The sequence below is a fragment of the Cololabis saira genome, chromosome 20 (assembly GCF_033807715.1).
Source record: "Cololabis saira isolate AMF1-May2022 chromosome 20, fColSai1.1, whole genome shotgun sequence".
Classification (NCBI taxonomy): Eukaryota; Metazoa; Chordata; class Actinopteri; order Beloniformes; family Belonidae; genus Cololabis; species Cololabis saira.
This window is the reverse complement of record NC_084606.1, coordinates 18,594,689-18,612,439: the sequence shown is the minus strand read 5'-3', so window position 1 is coordinate 18,612,439 and position 17,751 is coordinate 18,594,689. Positions and strand designations below refer to the sequence as shown.

Here is a 17,751-nt window from a genome sequence, read left to right as displayed (position 1 = left end):
TATGTTAAAAGTTGATGAAACAACTTTTCTTCTTCAAAAATTTGAGTTATCACAGCCTTTGGTGATGAACTAGATCAGACCGCAATCAATCAGGAAAAAAGTTTGTCCAATTCAGGATATTTGTGGCAGCTCTACAAAATCCAAGATTAAGGATTTGGGAAAAAAATTGTAATAGTTGTATTTAGAAATAAAGAAAAACCCCACAAATCCCTTCATAAGACAATAAACTCCTGTTTCATCGTCAGGATTTCTGCATGTTTACACAGAGTTGAGGGATCCGTAAGGACTCATCAGATCAGACTCCAAGTTGTAAGTGATATGAACAGACTCTGATCCCCTAAAACAGCTGGATTGGACATCACTAGAATAAATATGCAGACATATAATGCAGAGAGAGTGGTTTGAGTACGGCAGAGGGATTAAAGTGCTTGTTAGCAACAGATGGTGTAATCCTGAGATGTTGCTACACAGAGATGCCGTCCTAATGCTGATCCAAAGAGTCACCAATGTACAGCCCTTGTGCAATTTGTGTCCCTGCTATGTCAAGATTTCTTAGCTAGATGCATAACAGAGGTGGAAGCATAATGTGAGCTTGTTTTGTTCCCTGAAGCCATTGGGTTTATAAATCCTCTGTATAAATAACAATCTAGAACAAAAAAATGGAGCAATCTGTTGGCTGAAACTGAGTCATGCAACAAGACAATGGTCTTCGATGAAATAGTCAAATATTACAAGCAATATGCATAATTTTCATGGTGAATAGAAACACATTAACATTCAAAGAAAGGTTTATAAATGTTAAACACAAACATGAAGTTTGTGGATGAGCCTTCCCCTTTTAAAATGTTGCAGTCAAGTGTCTCTGCGTGTATTTGAGTTTATTTGGACAGCTGTAGTGTTTTAGCATCAATGGTACAGTCTACAACCGTAAAGCCATGCATAAACCCCCCATGCAGCTCTGGGTTTCATGGCTGTTTAACGAAGTGCTCATCATTCTCAGGCTCTCATACTGAGGATTGCAACCAGTCATGCAAAGTGACTAAACTCCTGTCGGCCTGTCAGGGTGTCGGAGAACACCTGACAGCGTGAACCGTTGTGCAAAGTGATCCTCCAGAAGTCAGTAAATCAGCCTGCTGCTGGAGTTTGCGGCTGACCACCTGAAGATCCATCACGATGTGCGTGCCGGGCTGACGGAGGAAGACTGGCAGATACACCGTAAAGAATGTAACCAAAGTAGGTTTTATGTTTAAAGATGGGAATATCTGATTAACGTCAACCGATGCTCAAACAAATATAGACCAGATGAAAAAGAAACTGGAAGAGCCTCTTGTACGCGTCCAGTGTTTTTCTTCCCTGCTTTTCCATTCAGATTGAAACAGAGACGGATGGTTAAGAAGAGGGAATCCTGTGGTTTTTCCTGTCATAATTCAAAAACAGCTCTCCCACTGCGCACGCGGACACACGTACACATCTGCACAAATGTGGTTTTATTGCTGACTTTAACTGAGGGGCCGTGTTATGTGTCCACAAACATACGTTAATGTTAGACAACGCTCCGCAGATGTTATCCATTGTTTTTACGGGGGCAAAACAGTGAGCAGCACCTCTTCAGTTGCGTATTAACAACTTCCAGCTCTGCATGAAAAAATAAATACACGTCTACCTCTCAACTGAAGTACACAACTGCAGCCAAGTTGGTTTTATTCACTAATGCTTTAAGTTCTAGTTTGTGAGTTCAGACTCTGCACATGTCCCAATGGATTAAAGACGAGGTTTCTTAAAAGATACTAACAATTTACAGTTTATAGATTTCACAAAAAACCCATAAAAAAACACCCCCTAAAAGATGGGCAGCATGCATTTTCCTTTTTTTTCTTTTTTATCTGACAAATAATATAAAGGATTGAGTTTTTTGTTTCTTTACAGCTTTACTTACAAACTATTCTTGTGTAGAACAAAACCAGAAATATTTTAAATCATTTTTAACTAAGATTATATAAATCATGCCACACAGCTCCAAAATATTCATCTTATTCATTCATTCATCTTTGAAATAAAGTTAGAAAGAAAGAAGTTTGCAGAAGCGCTAAGATGAGAGCAGCAGCCCAGGGCTGCTGAGCTCTCAGTGAGCTGTCATGAGATACATGACAGCTTGCCACAAGGCATTTGAACAATTCTGAGACCGTGAGAAGTAAAGCTGCTTTAATCTTATTGGAGACTAAATTATTTGGACACGACTGCAAGCGAATTGTGTGATGAGAAAAAAAAAAAGACCTCACTGAGCGTCACTATTAACACCATTCCTGCAGTCAAACACAGCGATGGTAGCAGTAGCATCATCCTGTGGGGGTTATTTTTGATGGCATTGGCTGCTAGATCAGTGAAATGGAAAGCATTTGAAAAACCTTTTCCAAGGGGCCTGGGATTGCTTTAGGAAATCTCAGTGAAAGTCCTGGAGTGACCCAACTGCTTCCTGGAGCTGAAACCACCAGAGCATCTCTGGAGAGACCCGAGGAGAGGAAACTAACTTATGAGCTCTGTCCAAACTGGCTGAGATTTAATGTTGTTTTTTACAAAGAAAAACGACAGTAACTTCCATATAAAGGTGTTCCAACTTGAGTCTGCAAAAGGTGCAAAAACGAAGTCAAAGATATTCAGCCAAAGAGGCACTTTTTTGCTTTACCGTTGTGAAAAAAAACAGTTAGACCACATTGGTTAAACTCCCACTAAATCAAAAATATTCAACTGGTAAAATGAGACGATCTGTAATATGTGTTGATTTAAACGGCGTAACCGACAAACCTGAAGAGTTACAACAAAAACGCCCCGCATGCCGGGAAGCTGTTCTGAGTAAACAAGAAGTGGAAAGAAAACCACATGTGAAGGGTTCAACAGCCCATCCAGATACACAGCTCCCTTGACATGGCACAGAAATCACTCGCACACATACTTTATATGCTCAAGAAAACTTGGTTTAGATTATGTAGACAATACAATCTGCAGTAATAAATCCTTATGATAGATTTTAGTCCATAAAGGATACAGTTTGGTATTGGTTGACAAAGAGAATCCAGTTTAATTTAAAAGCAAAACCAGATGTTGTTTAAAAAAAATAAAAGGTGATTTCTTTATAACATCCACAAAGTAACCAACCTTAAATAATATGCAAAATGTTTGCGTAACGCTGTGTAAAGAAGCGGATTTTGCAAAGTAAATCATCTTAAACTCCTCATTAAGAGCCAACAGCAACATGATAATTAGTGAGGACGGAGCCTGCAGCTGGAAGTGGTCTATCTTAGTCCGGTTATGTAACTGCAAGAAGTCTGATCAGAGATTACGGACTGTTTATAAAGACACGCGCCACAAACCGCTGCTGCAAACGTGCATGGGATTAAAACACAAGCTCGCAGTCATTTCACAAGAGCTCATGATTAACAAGTATAACAGGTTAACAAAAACTTGCAAACTTTCAATAAAGTTCACAGCCAGTTCACGACAAAAGTCATAAACAGATCCTGTGCAGTCCAATTAAATACAGTCCACCTCAGTCCACCTATAATCCAATTGTGTTCCAATTAAATCAAATGACTCATAATCCGTTTATAATCCAATTCATTCCAGTTGTAATTAATGTAGTAAAGTAATAAAGTAAACCAAACATTTGTGCTCTGAGAAGAAATAACAACAGAAATAAACCCACATGTAAGGTGTTTTCTTTGCATTTAGAACTTCACAAAGTTTTTTAAAAGACGCTGGGGACACACGGCATGAATCTGCAAGTCTGAGGCAGCGGCAAGTTGATTCAATTACAGAAACAACATGACAAGTTCCTTTGGTGTTGACTCATTACAAAAGTTTGTAAAATTCAATCAAAAATGTTTTGGAGTCTTTCTCTGTTTCTTGTAACGATGTGAAATTTGATCAGCTCCTTATTTAATTTAAGTTTTGATCAATTCCAACCTTCAAAACAGCCCCTTCTTTTTTTAGATCATCACACACTGACACTTGGGAAAGAGCCCGCTGAATCAGGTTTCAATATACAGGACGTTTCATACAGCATCACTTTTGGATATGCAGGTACCTTTACTGCTTGACCTTTAGTACCTTTAATTCAGATGGTAAAATAAATACTTTTGATATATTATGGTGCAGTACGGTCAGAGGTGGACAGAGTACTGGACCCCAGTACTTGAGTAAGAGTACAAATACTACTGGTCAAAATTTACTCCGTTACAAGTAAAAGTAGCTCAGTCAAAATATTACTCGAGTGAGAGTAGAAAAGTACTTGCTTTTAAAGGTACTTAAGTATCCAAAAGTAAATGCTTTTAAATTTACTTTAAGTAAAAGTAAGAGTAAGAGTAAGAGTAAATTTCTTATTTTCCACATCAGTAAATTACTATATTTTTTCTAAATTAATTGTTGCGGCTCTGTCTTGACTCTGTCTTGACAAACGCAGGCTACTTTGGCGGTATCGTTTTGAGGAGGCTTGACGTATTTCCGCTTTACGTACATCCCAGTGGAGAGCGTGCACTGTGATAGGTCTCCTCCTTTGACAAAAACAGCTTGTGTCCAATAGGATTTTAGGGAAGAAGAAAAAAGAGCAGACCTGAAAGTAACGAGTACTTTTCAGCCTTCCTAGAAATTTACTTGAGTAAAAGTAAAAACATTTGTCTTGGAAATGTATTCAAGTAAGAGTAATAAGTACCAAAGAAATCTAATACTCAAGTAAAGTACAAATCCTCTGGATATGTACTTAAGTACAGTACTCAAGTAAATTTACTCTGTTACTGTCCACCACTGAGTACGGTGAAGCAAAGGAAGAAAAACGAGCAGCTAAGGGGGCTCATGCTTGAGTCCCTTCTGACTTTTCGGGGTCCGTGTGAGTGTCGGTCCCCCCCCCCCCCCAGGATGATACGTTTCTGTAAGCATGACTCTCAGCTTTAGGCCCGTTTCTTCAGATGTGGCATCGAAGAAACCACAAACCAGCATGAAAAGAAGAAGAAAGAATGTGTTGTAACAGCAGACACGTTCAGCTCGTTCACATTACCCTAAGAAAGAAACTGGAGTGCTTTGGTCCGGCTGAAATTATCATTTTAAAATGCACTGAAAAGTGATCAAATGTAATCTGGTGCCCACCAGGGCACACCAACATATTTGTAAAAACAAAAAAACACCTTAGATAGCTAACTGAAATCAGACTAAAACTTCTCATTCTCATAATACAATGACATTGTAAGTCCATGTAAACTTTCAACCGGTCTACACACTGCATGTTTCCTGCAGTTTCTGCTCAGAGCTCTAGCCCAGAAGTAACAGAAGAAGCTAAACCAGAGAAGAGGGAAAAAAAATCAGGAACACAGGATATAGAGGGCTTTACCATTGTTCCAGTTAACCACTGCTGCTGTAGCAGAGATTTATCTGTTGTTTTGATTGGTGACTCAACAGGCCAATGCTAACAAGCTAAAAGCATAAATATCTCCGGGGAGAGGCTGGCACACTTCAGTCAGTAAATGGCTTCCACTTGGGTGCACGTACATTGAGACAAAGTCCAAATAAACAGTCGAGCTTAGCTACAGCCATTGGCTGGCTCAATGTAGTGACTGTCAAGGCCTTGTTGGATTCTCTCCAGAAATACACTCTCCCATCCTCGGAGGAGAAGTAGAGGTGGTTCTGGACTACAGATACCCCTCCAAAGCAGACTGGACTGGACATACAACCCATACGCTGTCTGCTGGGGACTGTTTTGGTGTCCATGGAGCTGGAGAATGGACAACACTCTACTTCCTTTTTACAACAAAGTGATTTAACAAATCAGGTTAAAAACAAAACAGCAAAACTGCAAGAGACCATCCCTACCCACAGCCATGACTTTTAATAACTCTTCACCGTTTAATAACTCTTTAAAGTGAGTGTATAGTCTTGTCAGACATACCTGCTACTAGGGTTGCCACCTTTCAGAAATAGAAATAAGGGACGCCCTGATTTCAGCAGCGCAGGAGCCAAAAAAAAAAAGCCCCAAAACTTCTAAACTGCATAAAAAGTTTATTTTATATGAAAAAACAAAATGCTTTGATTTAAAGTTTAAAGTGCTTTAATAGCATTGAACTGTCATGACTGTACAGACAGACAACCATACTAGTAACTGAAATAGCCTCCTATGCTAAGTATGTCCACATCAGCCCAGATGTATAATATAGCTACAGGTGAAGAATATGGTGTAAAAGTTAATTTATTTCAATAATTCAACTAGAATATGGTGTAAAAGTTAACTTATTTCAATAATTCAACTAGAATATGGTGTAAAAGTTAACTTATTTCAATAATTCAACTAGAATATGGTGTAAAAGTTAATTTATTTCAATAATTCTACTAGAATATGGTGTAAAAGTTAATTTATTTCAATAATTCTACTAGAATATGGTGTAAAAGTTAATTTATTTCAATAATTCAACTAGAATATGGTGTAAAAGTTAATTTATTTCAATAATTCAACTAGAATATGGTGTAAAAGTTAACTTATTTCAATAATTCAACTAGAATATGGTGTAAAAGTTAATGAAAATACGGTACAAATCGCGTCCCGTATTAGTTCAATACGGGACGCAACATTTTTTTCTCAAATAAAGGACAATTCCGTATTTTACGGGACGGGTGGCAACCCTACCTGCTACAGTTACTGAAATCTTCACTTTCTGACCCCGTGTTGGTGCAAACAAGAACCTGGTGTACTTTTGATCTGCGGTTCAGAGTTGAGGCAGCGCAGAGAGAGGACGAAGGCTGTGGGACATGGATTTCTTCCATCACTGACACGTGGCCCTGCAGCCTCGGTCAGAAAGCAGATACATGGTTACTGATCATGGCACACCACCATGTTCCTCCTCAGCTTTCATTGCTGCAGGCTGCTGGCCCATCTTCTCCTCGTCCGCATAGATTTTCCTCTGGCGACATGTGGCATGTATTAGTAGGCAGCCGCAGACGAGGAAGTCACCGCGCACGTACGCTATTCCCCTCTCGTGCACCGGATCGTGGATTATTGTTATACTTCACACAGAACTTTAGCGTGCCCAAGTCATTTATTAGCAAGAGCACTGCTGTTGTGTTTATATTACTACTTTTAATTTAACTCTACTAGCTGACTTACAAACTATATTATAACGTCTTGTGATAATGTTTTACATTTTTGAAATTACAAGTGGAAAAAAGACCACTGATCAGTTCCTTTTTTTCTTTTCTTCTAATATTTTGTTTTAATGATGATAAACTATGGAAGAAACACTGCAAAAACAACCCCCCCCTAGAAATAAGCCTAATATTCCTAACTCGAGACAAAATAACTTAATTTTAAGCAAAAATACCTCTGCTAATGGCGTAAGAAACAGTTATTGACTGGAATTCTTTAAACTAGCAAAATTGTCTAAAATAGTTTCCTAATTTAGTGAAACAAGGCTTTTTTGTTTTCTTAGAAATTAATTTATCCAGTAAAAGACTTCATTAAATTAGATTTTGGTGAAGCGTGTGTTGTAATATGCAGTTGTCACAAGAGTCAGCAGCTACAGGAGTCCAGAGCTGCTTTGGGTGATTTTTTCTAATGGGGAGGTCACGAAAGCTGGACAACATCTCTTACTAGACGTGTTTGTCTGGGCTCAACAAGGCTGCCGTTGGATCTTGGATTTCAAAGGGATTGGACCAAAGACAGAGGCAGAGAAACACAACCAGTTATTTCACCACAGCCAAGACATCGCTCTGTTCTTCACACCGGCGTGGGTTGGATCGGGTCCAGCATCATCTCCACCCTGAATAAGGGCATGGTTCATCACAGAGAAAACCATTCATGCTCACATTCCCTTGTATGCAGTTTCAAATCAACCTCATATGTTTGTTTTGAATTTGTGAGAGCATCTGAAGTACCTGGAAAAACCCTGCTCAGGCTAGAACAAAACGGCACGAGGTGACTGACAGCACTGTACTTTCCTAACCCGTACCATCAATGAAGATGGAGCCTGTTTAACTCTTTAAAAAAAGAAAAATTATATTCACTGAGTTGATTTTTTTGGATATTTTGGTTAAAAAATAAGATGTAAAGGCATGTTAACATGAATCCACAAGATGCAGCTGCATCACTCTCCAGATGTTGCTCCATCTTGGATATGGCTTCTTCAACTGAAGTAGTTTCGAGTTACAACAGGACCATGTGTTTGCATCAAAATGGCAATTCATGTTAATTATACAATATTAAAATAATTTTTACTTTTGAACGTGTAGAAGAAGTGTAAAAAACGATTGTTTTCAGAGGCAGCTCCGTCCAGTTGTTACTATCATGTTTGGATGCAAATTAGGAGAGCTTTTGGCCTCAGCTTCCAAAGGTTGCCTATTTTTTCATCAAGTACTGATCCAGCTCCATGGAAGCATAAGATTGTTTCTGTGAAGGGTGCACCCAATCCATAGTTTCCCTGTCTAAACTGAGCCAGCTTTCCTGCCTGGGTGAGGACATGGGACTTCCCTGACTCTTCTGCAACAACACCCAGAGCCGTCTGGGAGATTTGTGAGGCCCTGTGCGAAATGGCCGGGGGGTGGCCCTCGCGGGCTCGCTACGCTCACGCGCGCAAAGTTTTTGGGTTTTTCGCGTCGGATCGGGTGTCTATATGCGCAATTTTAACTCTCCAATTAGCAAAATACTGGATACCTTCCCCTGCCTCATCATCATTTGGCTTGCCTCGACGCGGCGCCCCACGGCTGCTTGAGACCCGGTCGGATCGGTGATTTTTGTAACAAATTTATCAAACAAGCCTTTCAGAGAGGCATTAAACTCTTCCATTTTCTTTAGTTTTTTTCTTTTTTCATCCCCTGATGGAAATTTCCTGAATCTGTCTCGTTCTCTCGACATTGTGTGACAGTTTGTTCCAACTCCACCCGTCTGGATCAGAGCAGCTTGTGTCTGCGCTTGGTCTGACGCAGTTGTATTGAACAACAGACACGCGCATCATTGCACATATATTTATTGATATGCACAGACTAGTACACATTTAGGTCTGTAATGGAACGTGACTGTTGATATTTATAAGGGAAAAAAGGAAAAAAAACAAACAAAAAAAAAAAAAATTCAATTTTTTTTTTTTTTTTTTTCAAAAACGGCCCATAGCGCGAGGCCCCTTGGGGCGCGAGGCCCCTGTGCGGTCGCACGGTTCGCACACCCCTTGCGGCGGCCCAAGAGCACATGTGACGTTTATTGAACAGGAGGGTCATCTTCTCATAGATTTGATGGATTTCCGTGAGGTATGTTGAAGATGCAGTTTGGTGAGGTTGATAGCAGATAGGGGTTTAGTCGTTGAATCTATTCAATGTCTTCATCGCCATCAGGTTACCAGGACATCTGTGTGAAAACAAGGAACTGACACCGACATGGGAATGAGATCAAACTTGACTGATGCTGCGACTCAACTCCGTAATCTTCTTGTCTAATCCAGATTTCCTGATTTACTCTCTCTTTCATGTGCTGACATGTCTGGCACCATTAAACATCACAACATCTCGGTGCTTTTAGACTAAAGCGTGTCATGTGATTACAAATCGATCAGCTGGCTTTTGGCCTTGTTATGGGTTCTCATTTCATACTTCAAAATTCTCCTCTGGTGATGTTATAGTTGAGTACCCGATGGGAAATGTTGCAGTAAATCAATGTAAGCATCCATTGGCTAACATCAGTAACTCTCTGGAGGTCACTATCTGTTCTAGTCTGTCTGTTCCTGGTCTCTCTGACACACACAAGACCCACATTTTTAGAACTGTAGTTTGCCAAATGTATCTGCATTTACTCTTTGGTCTCAACACTCCTTGTTGACACCAAATCTCCTTGATGCAACTCCTTGGGAATCCAAACTTCTGCCAACAAGCTACATGATGCAACTGCCAAGTAGTGCTGTCTTTAAAGCTCCAACCATTAAACTGTTACACTTTTTTAAATCGTAGTCTTTGGTTGTTAGATTGTCTACTTCCAAGCTGTAGTTGGTAGAAAAAAAAATAAAGAAAAAATCCCTGATATTTTAGGATAAAATCCTCTGACCTTACAGCGGCACTATGTAACTTTTCCACCTTAATATCATATTTCCAGAGTCATTGTGATGGTACATCAACTTCCAACAGGTTTAATGAACCTCTGTCATGGTCTGAGGGGTCTGTATCGCCTTCACTGGCACTATGTAACTTTGAGGAGCATGGTAGGAACCCTGCCACACTAAAAAACTACACATTTTTACGGCTTTGACTGCTTTACAGCATACGTCACTTCCCCCTCCTTCCCCATTCGTATATATATATAGCATTCAAAAGCAATATAGCAGTCAAAAAAAAAGAAAAGAAAAGTAAGAGTAATACAAAACATGTACTGTATGTTGTACTATTATACTAATTTATTGAAACACATGGCGAGTCAAACATTTACCAAAGCAGCTGCCAAACACTCCTAAACAAGGTAGTAAGACGTGGGTTCTGCAGAACTGCGGCAGTAAATCCCTTATAAAGAGTGCAGCTCCGACGAGGAGCTCCATTCTTTAGTAGGGATTTCATATGGATCCAGACCGTTAATAATCATTATTTTCTCCATATACCGCTCCCTGGCTTCCTTGTTTAAGGTATCCCGGTAAATTCCAGTTCCTTTCCAGCAGTTTAACATCTTTTTTTTTTGCGTTCCGTCTGTTCACTTGGTGAAACAGAAAAGCATCCCGTCTTCTCTCAAAACAAATGCACGCGACGGGACAGGAGTTTTCCGGCAGTACGCGCTGGTGCTCATGGGAAACGTAGTGTTCTTTCTGGTAAAACACTACCGCTTTTGTCCAAAAGATGCCGCCAAACTCAGAAAAGCTGAAAGTTACATTGTGCTGCTTTAAAGGAGCATGAGGCAAGATTGAGGCAGGATTTATGAAAAACATTCGTATACGTTTTAAGTTTTCTAGTAATAATGTCAGATGAAGCGTTCCAAACCAAAACGAATGAGCCCTCTAGCGTATCTCTCCGTTGCCTTGAACAGGCTGTGTGCTGCAAAATGTGCTGCAATGGTGAACCGGAATTTCCCGCGCTGTCCTGCGGATGTGACGTCAAATGACGCTGCATGCACGTTCTCCCTGTTCTCCCGTGCCGGCTTCGCTGTTGGCTGCAGTACCCCCGACGGCCGTCGTGGCGAAGGGTGGCGCTAATGAGTCTATTTTCTTAAAAGGAGCCTAATGCTCCTTTAAGATATGGTTATATCAATGCAGTTATGTGGAGTTCGAACAAGCTGTTTTGGCTGTTTTGGTTTTGAATTGGGTCAATTCCAAAAATTGACCCAATTCTCCCACATTCCCATATATGACTAATAAGACTAATAAGGAATAAAGGCACCGCTTTACAGCACAGGGTGGCGCGTTGCTGACTGATGCTGGTTTATACATACGTACATGTGTCCTTAAAAAAACACAAGTTAGGGAGTCCGTTCTCTAATAGCAACCCTGGCCGTGCTGATCTGTCAGGGTTTCTTTTTTCCACCTCAGGTTATCAAAAGAAAAAAAACAACAAAATTTAAACTAAAACATTTAAATGTTTCATTTCAGTTCAATTTAATTCTAGTTTTATTTGTCTACCTAAGGGGAAATTTGGCTGGGACAAAGGGAATACGCCACAAAATAGTTAACAAGAAAATAAGCAAAAAATAAATGCAGCAAGAGATAACATAGTATATATAAAGTGCAGTTCCTCAAAGTCTATTACAGTGGCCGTTACATCCATATACACACTGCTCTGACCAAGTTTAGAACATTTTAAATTAAGATCAATCAAGATGGTTTTCATAAAAAATATGATCTCATTTTGATCTCCTGTAAGCAATACATCTCAAAAAAATTGGAACAGGAGCAGCAAAAGGCTAGAAAAGTAATTGGCAAAAATACAAAACAACTGGATGAGCATTTGATGACCAATTAGATTAATTAGTAACAGTAATGGGACTGGGTATAAAAGAAACAGATGTAAAGATGGGCAGAGGTTCACCAATTTGTGATAAAGTGGTTGAAATAGAAAATTTTCCTTAACTTAAAATTGTGAAGACTTTAAAGATCAACCGAATCAGAGAATCAGGAGGAATCTCTGTGCGCATGAGACAAGGTAAATGTCAAAAAATTGATGCTTTTGATCTTCAGGTAGCGCCGCAATAAAAAGAGACATGATAGTGTGTCACTTAGACTACAGATTAGAGGGAATATCCAGTTTGTTGTCAGCACTTAGCTCAAAAGTCTTTACACCATAGGCATGATACCATCTCTGATGGTATCATGCCTATGGTGTAGACAACTTACACATCTGGAGGTTTTACACATGCTCCATTTCACATGCTCCAATTCAGATGTCTCTTTCAGAGAAGGCCTTGCATATTTCAGCAAGACATTGCTAAACCACATTGCAATCATCACAACAGCATGGCTCCACAGGAGAAGAGACGGCTGCTGAACTGGCCTGTCTGGACCATCATGAAACAAAAAACCTAGCAATAAAGAGCCAGGTCTGTTGAGCAGCAACGATCCTGCTTCAGACTGGGACAACTTTCGCCTCCTCAAACACCAGCAACAGCATCTTCTGACTCCCCTGATGTTTACAGGCAGTTGTTGAAAGACGAGGGAATGCTACACAGTGGTAAACATAATCCTGTTGCAACTTTTTTTGAGATGTGTTGCTGCCATTACATTCAAAATGAGCTAATATTTTCCATGAACCGGTAAAATGTTTCAGTGTCACCACTTGAATTGTTGTTTATGTTCACTTGGGAATAGCACATGGGTTTATGAGATTTCTGTTTTTATTAACATTTTACATAGCATTCCAACTTCATTGGAATTGGGGTTGTAGGTTTTAAAAGTACGAACCCCTTTTATGTAGAAAGAGCCATCAACATTATGCAAATGCATTTGGCAACGGGGATTAAACATCTTGAAATAAATGTATAAAGATATGATATAGCCATGTTTGAAGATATGCAATGCATTTTTTCATAGGCTTGAAGATGTCTACTGGGTCCACATTGGACTCCAAAGTTACTGGACTAATTCTCCTCCCAGTCTTTTGACAATCTGGGAAAAACTTTGAGGATATAAATATCAAAGTTTGAACAAACATTACCCTGCAGAGGGCAGCTCAAGCATTCAAGAGAAGAGAGCTAGATAAAGATCATTGTTACGTCACGCAATCCACACATCTCTTCTTAAGAAAATCAAGACAAAAAATAAGTAAAACTACAGAAGAAAAATAAAAAGCAGCATCTGAAAAACCTCAGTTACTTTTAACAAGCAAAAAAAAGGTTTATTACCAGACTCATCAACTCACCACGTCAACAGGAGCAACACACATTCTCCTCATGGAGAGGAGGACAAATCCACAGCTCATGGCGGCTAAAATCCTGCATATTTAACGGGATCCAGCCACTTCATGGAGCCATGAACATGCCAGTGGCAAATTCACAAATCAAAAAGACAAGCTTGAAATATGATTGAGCCCTACAAGCTGCGAGAAAGTGTGACGGAGTTGGTGGAGAGGGGACGGATGCCATGGAGGAAACCAGAGATGATGGACAGATGTGGTTTGATAGAAAAGGGCTGCAGCTGTCTGGTGACGGCTGAAGGGAAGGAGAAGCAGCCACCGAGGGCTAAATATGTGCCATTAAATTGAGATTTAGCTGGACTGGGTTTTGGAAGTTGCAGCCAAGCCGAGTGAATCTCCAGAACAGATGGCAACGTCCCTCAGTCTTAAAGACCTGATTGCATCATTGCACTTGCAAGCACACACTCCATGAATCTTCACTGAAGCAATCAATGTTAAAATAAAGCAGCATGAACTTAGTTTCTTGCATACTTCAGAACACTTTGGTAGCTACTGTTTTTCTGGATTGTTATTTAACATCATGACTGCTGCAGATAAGACAGCTCAAGTCAAGACTCATCCGAAACACCATCTCTCCACCCATGCATGCATCCATCCATCCATGCATCCCTGCTTCTCCCTTGGATCACAGGAGTCTATGAAAAATAGAGATTTTTCATACAATATTGTGTTAAAGCTCTTGCATCCACTCTATTAGTGAGTGCACAGATATAGCATTAATACCTTTCTATATCTGCAGTGTATTTGCACAAATCTAAGTGTATATAAAGTAACACATTTCCAGCATTTTAGCAGGCATGCTACCTCAGAGGGCTCCCAAACATCTGCAATATCTACTCACCTAACACTCTTTGACACTTTTAATAGCATGAAATTGTTACCTGCACTTTTATAGCCACATTAGTACAGGCGGGGATTCTCTGTCAGAACAGTTGGGGATTGCATTTCCCCACTTTTATTTTCTCCCCAAAAACACAGAGACACAACACAGCTGTTGCTCAATGAAGAGACGCAGTCAGCTCAACCTGAAACGCTGGGCTCAAAGTCACTGGAACATTGTGCAACACCGGGTAAAAGTCAAAGTCATCTTTTTCTTTCATTAGTTATCTGAATCATTAACGTACATGTCGGTGATAAATGCAGCTATGAACTGATTTCGAATCTGATTGTGTCCTGCCGCCACTAAGTTTCCATTTGATAAGAAGAAGAAAAAAACGGTGCCGTTTGTTATGCAAACTTAAGTCAGCCCAATTGAAATGGAGATGTAACAGGCTGGGTGGATGCAAGGTTTTCTTATCAGCAGTTTAGACAGATAAACAGATCATACGCAGTAGGAGTATGTTTGATTTTATTTAGTTTACTTCATGAATAAAACATTGCACTTATAATAACACATTAAAAAGTACCTGAGAGACCAAATAACATCGAAAACTCTTTTCCTTTATTTTATTCTGAGTGTGTTTTGTGGCCCGTGGCGTTTGTAAAGAAGAAGAGAGACGTGTCACGGGTTTCAACACCCGGCACTGTGACTTTTTTATATAAACCCGAAACAGGAAAAAAGCAGAAGGAATATCAAGAAGAAAAGGTCATGAAAAGGGTATTAAAATATACATGTTACATGCACTTTAACTGTTACCCCCTTCATGCTTTGTCTCATCAACTACATTTATTTAGTTAAAGATCCATACCTGCCTCACAGGTCTCCAACACATTCCAGGAAACGATGGGATGGAGCTTGGTGAAGTCACTTGGTGATTTGATTTGATAAAAAAGCAGTACAAATAAAAGTTTTTGAGTCTTTAAAGTAAAGATGGGAAGAGGATCTTTAGCTTCTCAATAAATGTGGAAGAAAATCATTAAAACCTTCCAGAACGAGTGAAAGTTATTTGCATAAATCTCACTCTGCAGTTCATAAAGTCTGATTTCCTGAATGGCACCACATCAAGAACAATCAGTCCTCAGCGGCTGCTATAACCACGTGGAAAGGGGGGGGGGTCACTTTGCCAAACTTTTATCAGAGCGCTACCACGTGGAACTAAATGGACAAATGCAAGTGTCACAGGGGTTTCTGGGAAATAATTTAATGACAGAGCAGTGAGGGCAAAGACTGCTTGATAATACTTGATAAAGGTGATGAAATAGCCGTCTGAGCCTTGCATCGTTTTTTTAAGTTCCACCTCTAAAATACTGATCCAGATGTTGGAAGTCAAACGCCACAGGGGTTCCAGGAAAAGAGGAATCTTCTTTAAAAAAGCAAACAAGCGTAATACATGTTGCCCTCACATTATTCCAGAGACTCATTCACAGCCTGTCAGCAGATTTGACATAATCTGACAGAAATGGAGACAGAGGTGTTGCATGGCAACAGTAAACAAACATGCAAAGCTGGCACTGGTTTGGTACCTACCACGTAGTAGAAGTGCATGTCTGCTCGGGTCAGTTTCATATGTGCACAGCTGGAGGTGGGAATGCCGTCCGTCCATCCAGGAGCGTGAGTAAGTGTTTGAGGGTGTGTGTGTGTGAGTGTGTGTGTGTGCGTGAGTGTGTGTGTGAGGAGGGTGGGGGCTGTCAGGTGCAGGTATTCCAAAAATAAAAATAAAATCCTCTTCTGTGAGTCGCTCTCTTCTTTATGGTCTCTTTTCCAATATTGTTGCAGCTTTCTCTCTTCTACTCTTCCTCCTGCACTTGACGTCTCACCACACCCCCTCCCCCTCTGTCCTCCTCCTCCTCCTCCTCCTCCCCACATGACTTCGGTCCAACGTCCCTCCCTTTTTTTTTTTAATGGTTCCACTTCCTTCACTTTTTCTATTCTTCCAGTGTAATTTTATCTCTCTATTTCTCTTTCCACCCCTTGCTTTGCCGCGCAGGCCCATCCTCCTTCCTCTCCAGCATCACTCTTTCCCTTTTCTCAGTACTTGACATTCACGGTAACCATGACTCTATGTTTTTCTTTTTAATGCTTAACTCGTGGGGAAATCGGTGATTAATTAGCAGAGCATCTGAGGGCGTTACTGCTGTCCTCCATCTCTTGCTGTGTTGATTTCAGATTGCTATCAGGTCTTCCTGTGCTGGCTGCAATTTGTCTGCGTGTGTGTGACAGATAGCAGCGTGGCATGCGCTCGGCTGTCAGAAACAGGAAGAATGGTGCTTGGTAGTTTGGCCCTGACGAACTTGTGTGTGTGTGTTTGCCTTTACTTTCATGTCGATCTTCATGAAGTCCCGTCTAAGGTCTACATTTAGGAGATGAGAGGTCCAGATAATTTACTGACGGTAATTTCAGTAAATTTCAATTTTACGCTGAAGTGTCGTGGTAAATGTCGTGGGTAAAACATGACATGACACGACATGCGAGCTCTATTATTAAACCAAGTAAACACACACACACACACACACACGCACACGCACACGCGCACACGCACACGCACACACACGCACACACACACAAACGCACACACACACACACACACCTTCAATTACATACATTAGCCAGAGAGATACTTCAATTTCATAATAAGACACGGTTCCCAAAGCTTGCAGTTCAGCGACGTTTATTCATTAAGTGCTGATTCACATCAAAAGTCCTCTCTGGGCACTTTACAGAGACGGTAAACAAGTTCAAACCAAATCCAATAAAATAAAGTCCAATCTAATCTGATAACATTAATCGCATTAGAATTGCACTCATATCGCGCCAATTCACCAAGGAGTTGCTTGGCGAGGGAAACCAACAGAATGGATCGATTGTTTTATTCGATTCCTCATGTGGAGCATGCACCGGCTGGCAGGCAGCAGTGAGGGTGGAGAACCCACTCCAAGCAGGAAGAAACCGCCATCAGATGGAGACTTGTTACAGTAAAAGTGGAAGCATGGCTGTCGGGTTTAAAGCAGCCACCTCCACTGGATCAGAGCTGAGTGCAGGTGAACCGGCGAAGGGAAGGGTCCAGGTTTGAGCCACATCACACACATGATCGGTTTTCGGATTTTCTTCTTTCGCTCTTTAAAAAAAATCTCCAAAAATGATTGATAACTTGTATTGATAATTGTTTCTTGATTTAAGGAGAAAGAAGAATACTAAAAATCTAAAATCATTTGCAGATTTAGCTTTTTTATGCTTTTGAATGAACTTTTGAAATTCATCATATTGTTATTTTAGATATGATATTAAGATTAGAATAATCCTTTAGCTGCAGTAATAACCGCTGACTCAGCACCACACTGCTGGTTTTTGACTCATCAGTTAGATGACTCGGATCATTTCTAAACTAAGACAACGTCAACAGTGGGACATTTTAATTTAAAAGCGTCATTAAAAAACCCCCAGTTAGTTTCAGTATTATTGAAGTAGCGATATCA

At 40.3% G+C, this 17,751-nt stretch overlaps 1 protein-coding gene across 2 annotated transcripts in view; it reads right to left on the bottom strand.

Annotated features, from left to right (window-relative positions):
* arhgap36 (Rho GTPase activating protein 36) overlaps positions 1-16,075 on the bottom strand; it is a 102,826-nt gene extending 86,751 nt beyond the window's left edge. The window contains exon 1 of one of the 2 annotated variants that reach the window (XM_061710730.1): positions 15,806-16,075. In XM_061710730.1, coding sequence (XP_061566714.1) covers positions 15,806-15,844 — 39 coding nt within the window. In that variant the 5' untranslated portion in view covers positions 15,845-16,075. Of the gene's footprint in view, positions 1-15,086; positions 15,364-15,805 lie in introns of those variants that run through there. The other variant, XM_061710731.1, reaches the window with a different exon arrangement.
* Between the last annotated feature and the right edge of the window lie 1,676 nt (positions 16,076-17,751).